This window comes from Oryzias melastigma, linkage group LG4, assembly GCF_002922805.2.
Source record: "Oryzias melastigma strain HK-1 linkage group LG4, ASM292280v2, whole genome shotgun sequence".
In the NCBI taxonomy this organism is placed as follows: domain Eukaryota; kingdom Metazoa; phylum Chordata; class Actinopteri; order Beloniformes; family Adrianichthyidae; genus Oryzias; species Oryzias melastigma.
This window is the reverse complement of record NC_050515.1, coordinates 4257227-4261470: the sequence shown is the minus strand read 5'-3', so window position 1 is coordinate 4261470 and position 4244 is coordinate 4257227. Positions and strand designations below refer to the sequence as shown.

Below are 4244 nucleotides of genomic sequence, written 5' to 3'. Positions count from 1 at the left end.
CCAGAACTGCCGAGCGCGCCACAAAAAGCACGTGAGTCCGAACCACTCCTCCAGCAGCCCCCTGAGCTCCCTGCAGCCCAGCCGGCTGCCACAGTCCACCCCCATCCCGGAGGAGCTGCAGTACGCGGCCTACGGAGGCCCGGAGGGGTCAATGCTGACCGCCCTGCACTCCTTCATCGACAGTGAGCGCGCCGCCGTTTCCGAACCTCCACGTTTGTCTGCGCCGCTCTAACTGTGCTGTGTGTGTCTGCAGTCCACTCTCCTCCCACCGTGTTTCAACCGCTGCTGCCGGCCCACGCCATGACCTCGCTGCCCGTGTCCCACGCCTGAGCTGGACTCTCACGTGCACGTCCACACACACACAGCAGCCTCCTCTGTAGGAGCCTCAGTATTCCAACATCCACCATTTGGTTTTCTGTCCGGACCCTCACCCCTCCCTCCATACTCCTGGTCAGAAAGTGATCGATGGTTACCACGGTTACCTGTCCATACTGTACCGTCTGATGTCCATCGCAGAACTGTGGAGTGTCCCGTTTTAGTGTGTCGCTGGAGTTTGGTGAAAGGATGTAAACGTCCATATGAAGGTGAACTTGTTGAAAAGACATCGTTGCAATTTAATTTATTGTTTGTGAAGTTTGTTTGAAGAATAAATGTCTAATTTCACAAAAGCTGAGATGTGAAGGAGTAAATGAACGAGAGAGGAGCTATGAGCGGGAGGCACGCCTCAGGGGGGGATCAACCGATGACAAAGGGACAGATTGATGCAAGAAAATCATTTTTAGACTCCTTCTCACCTTTAACACTAAAAGATGATCAAAACTCTTAAGAGTCACAAAGTCTTATTTCAACCTTTAGAAAACGTTGATTCTGCTCTGCATTCGTAATATTGTTACTTTTAAAAACAATAATTATATTTCTTTATTTAGCATTAGCAGAAACATTCAAATCTAGAGAAAAAGCCTAAATGCCCTCTAATGACTTCCTTTCAAAATAAAAGACTTCCTGTGCCTCATAGGACCGTCCCACTGAAACAACACAAGACAAAATGACATTTTTTGTTATTTCTCAGGTTTACTTCTTATTACTGATGTTCACCTGAACAAACTTTGTTGGTATAAAGAGAAATAGTGAAGAAAGTAAGATATATTACAACAACTTCTCTACGTAGGGTTAATCAACGCTGTTGTGCAGCTTCAAAACTCAAAAATAGTGATCATAGAAAATGAGAGGTTTTACTAATTCTGGAGGAATGACAAATGGAATAAATAATAGGTTTGTAGTTTGGGTTTTTTTTAGTTTAGATTTTTGACATCTCAGACAACGGAGTAAAATGATGGTAAAGGTTTATTCTACTGTCAAAGTGGTTTATTAGAACGCCACTATAACATGATTTACATGCGACCTACAAATAGTTTTTTAGAACTGGATTCTACATCAACATCTTGTTTATATTTGATCGTAAAAGAGAAAAAGAGTGACAGTTATTATGAATAAAAAAATGTCATGTTTCACTTTCCTACAATTTTTTATTCAAGTAAATCATAATCAGCATCTTATTTGACACAGAGAATTTTATTTTGAAAGGAACTGGATGTGCTGCTGTCTAAAGTAGTTTAATTTGTGATATGTATACAGAAAATATGACACTGCTTTATTCCATTTATTTTATATTTAAAAGCTAAATTTAAACCCGTTGACTGCCTGCTCAACCAAACACTGAGAAACATTTAGAAAACATGTTTTTTAATTTAGTGTGTATATTACTCCCCCGGGTACGGAGCCCCTAAAGGGAAAAAAATAAAAAAGAAACTTTTTCTTCTCCAAAAATTGAAATAATAATAGTAAAAAAAATCTGCATCAATTAGTAACTAGATAACATTTTTGTTATTTACATTTTTAGAAAAAACAAAGAACAGTTACACTCTGGTGTGCACCAGTTACTAAACTTTACTGCACTTTAATTTTTAGAAAAACAAATTCTAATTAGTAACCAGAACTTTTTTTTTTACTTCAATTTTGTAGTATCTTTTGTACTTTTAGAAATTTTTTTTTTTAACTTAAACTATTTTTTTCTTTTTACTTTGATGTCCCTTTCGGAGCTCCGTAAAATGGCAATATGCAGCAGAAAAAAAAGTTTTTTTTGGGTAGTTAAATGGTTAAGGGTCACAAAAACATAATTTGTATATTTTAAATGGTAAACTGCCGTCTTTGTGGCTCTCACTGGACCAAACGTCTCTTTTAGCATAAAAGGTTGCAGACCCTCTTCTAGGAGTACTCAGCCATAAATGTATATAATGTCAGTTTTCACACTTATGGAGACCATCATTTTATTTTTCTTTAATGGCAGAGTTTCAGTGGAAGGGTCAAAGAGTCACATGTGTCACCAGAGGTTCAGGGTTGTTAAAGGACATACGGTAATATAAAAACGGACAAATAAAACACAGTAATGACCCAAAGATTAAAGTAATCTGGGATTAATTTACAGAGCAAAGCGTGTAGAAACAGAGGAGGGATCAGAATTATAACGCTGCCATGCAGATCCAATCAGGAGCTCCGGACAATTAAGGAAAAATCTGTAAACAAAGATAGAAGAATAAAAGACCTCTCACTCTGACTGAAAATTTAAAAGTAAAAAACATAAAATAAAATGACCACTTCAGCCGTAACAATTCAGAAAACACATTTATAGTGCAAACGTGATGATGCTAATCTTCACAGTGAAAGTGAAAGATCGATTAATAAAAGATTTACATAAAAATATCAGTTTTTATCAAACTAAATGATTAATCTGATCAAACCAACTCAAATTTTCAATTTGATGAATCAATTTAAATGTAACAAATTACAGAGCTTTTGTTAATTTATCCAGTCTTTCACTTTTTTAGTGTACACTGAATTATTTTATGAAAAGATCCTTCAGATTTTGGTTTCTGGATCCTCAGAGGTTGAAAGTTTCCCTTCCTCCAGTCTTGGTGTCAGAAGTGGGATTCGGCGTGTGTTCGTCAGAGCTTATCCTGTCCCAAAACACCGTTAGTCGTACCCCTCCACACACAAACACGATGCAAACTGAGCTAAAGGAGGCTCTAATGAGCAGAAATATCAACCTTCAGGTGGTGGCGGTTTCTCCTCAACAAAGGCTGCATTCCTGCTGTAAGGAGCCCTGCTGAGCGGCGCATGCATCATTTGTCCTCTTTCAGATACGCGGCGGTTGTTTTTGCTTTTGTCGAACGGCTACAAGTCTCGGCGTGCTCGCTCGTAACGGGCGTGTAGGTCTGACGGCGCTGTCACTGCAGGGCACCACGAGGCCAGACGCCCGAATCCTGCAGACTCACAAACAAGACGGGAATCTCTCAGATCTCCGAGTGGAGATGATGAGTCAGCGACGTTTCAGTCCAAACCAAAACATCCCGAAGGCTTCAGGACTGAAGCGAAAACACTGATGAGCATCTGTCTCTGATGAAAAAATGATCCGTTTTTTTAAAGGTTTTCCTCTAAAACCACCAAAACCTCTAAAAACAGAGTTCCATTTGTAAATCTGTGAAGTCAAATGTATATGTCAATGTTTTTGGATATTTAACGTGTTTTAGGAGAAAAAAAACATTTTTCAAATGCAGATTTTCACCCTTTAAATTACCGTTTATAAATGTTACATTTAGTTAGATATTTAGTTAGCAAGCTAAATATTTAGTTTTGAAACGAAACATTTATTTGAAAATTATATATTTAGCTTACAAACTAAATATTCAATTTTATGAAATAAAATATTTAGTTTGCACATTAAATATTTAGATCTAATCAAAAAAAATATTTTCCAAACTAAATATTTAATTTCATAAAATTAAATATTTTGTTTGTAAGCCAAATATATAATTTTCAATTAAATGTTTCGTTTCAAAACTAAATATTTAGCTTGCTAACTAAATATTTAGTTATTAAATGTAACATTTATAAATACAGTAATTTCAATGGTGAGAATCTGCATTTGAAAAGTCCGGAATCGATCAAATCAAACGTTCAGACAAACCTGGAGGACTCGAGGATGAAGGTCAGCAGAGAAAACTCCTCATCCGACCAGCGGAGATAAAGTGATGCATGAAGGCAGATCAGCTTGGATTCAGGTGATCGTAGGTTTGATTGACAGAATTCACCTGGTTCAGGTAATCAGGACGGAACAGAGTCAGGTTACATGGAACCTCTGACCTAAGGTCACGTACAGCCGTAACCTCCTCTGAGCAGCACGCAGC

The 4244-nt window shown here is 37.8% G+C and overlaps 1 protein-coding gene and 1 long non-coding RNA gene across 3 annotated transcripts in view; one reads left to right on the top strand and one right to left on the bottom strand.

Moving 5' to 3' along the window:
• LOC112136778 (LIM/homeobox protein Lhx8) overlaps nt 1-668 on the top strand; it is a 6012-nt gene extending 5344 nt beyond the window's left edge. The window contains exons 8-9 of the mRNA XM_036211434.1: nt 1-182; nt 254-668. The exon at nt 1-182 is cut by the window's left edge and continues 6 nt beyond it. Of these exons, the coding sequence (XP_036067327.1) occupies nt 1-182; nt 254-330 (259 nt within the window). The 3' untranslated portion in view covers nt 331-668. The remainder of the gene's footprint in view (nt 183-253) is intronic.
• Nucleotides 669-2134: 1466 nt separating this feature from the next.
• Nucleotides 2135-4244, bottom strand: LOC112136779. Of its 2 annotated transcripts, none has more exons than XR_002917418.2 (3): nt 4025-4244; nt 3105-3535; nt 2135-3014 (listed from the first exon to the last, which is right to left on the bottom strand). It is a non-coding gene; the product is annotated as an uncharacterized LOC112136779 (long non-coding RNA). The 2 variants fall into 2 exon arrangements; XR_002917417.2 differs by having other exon boundaries at nt 3105-3320; nt 4025-4222.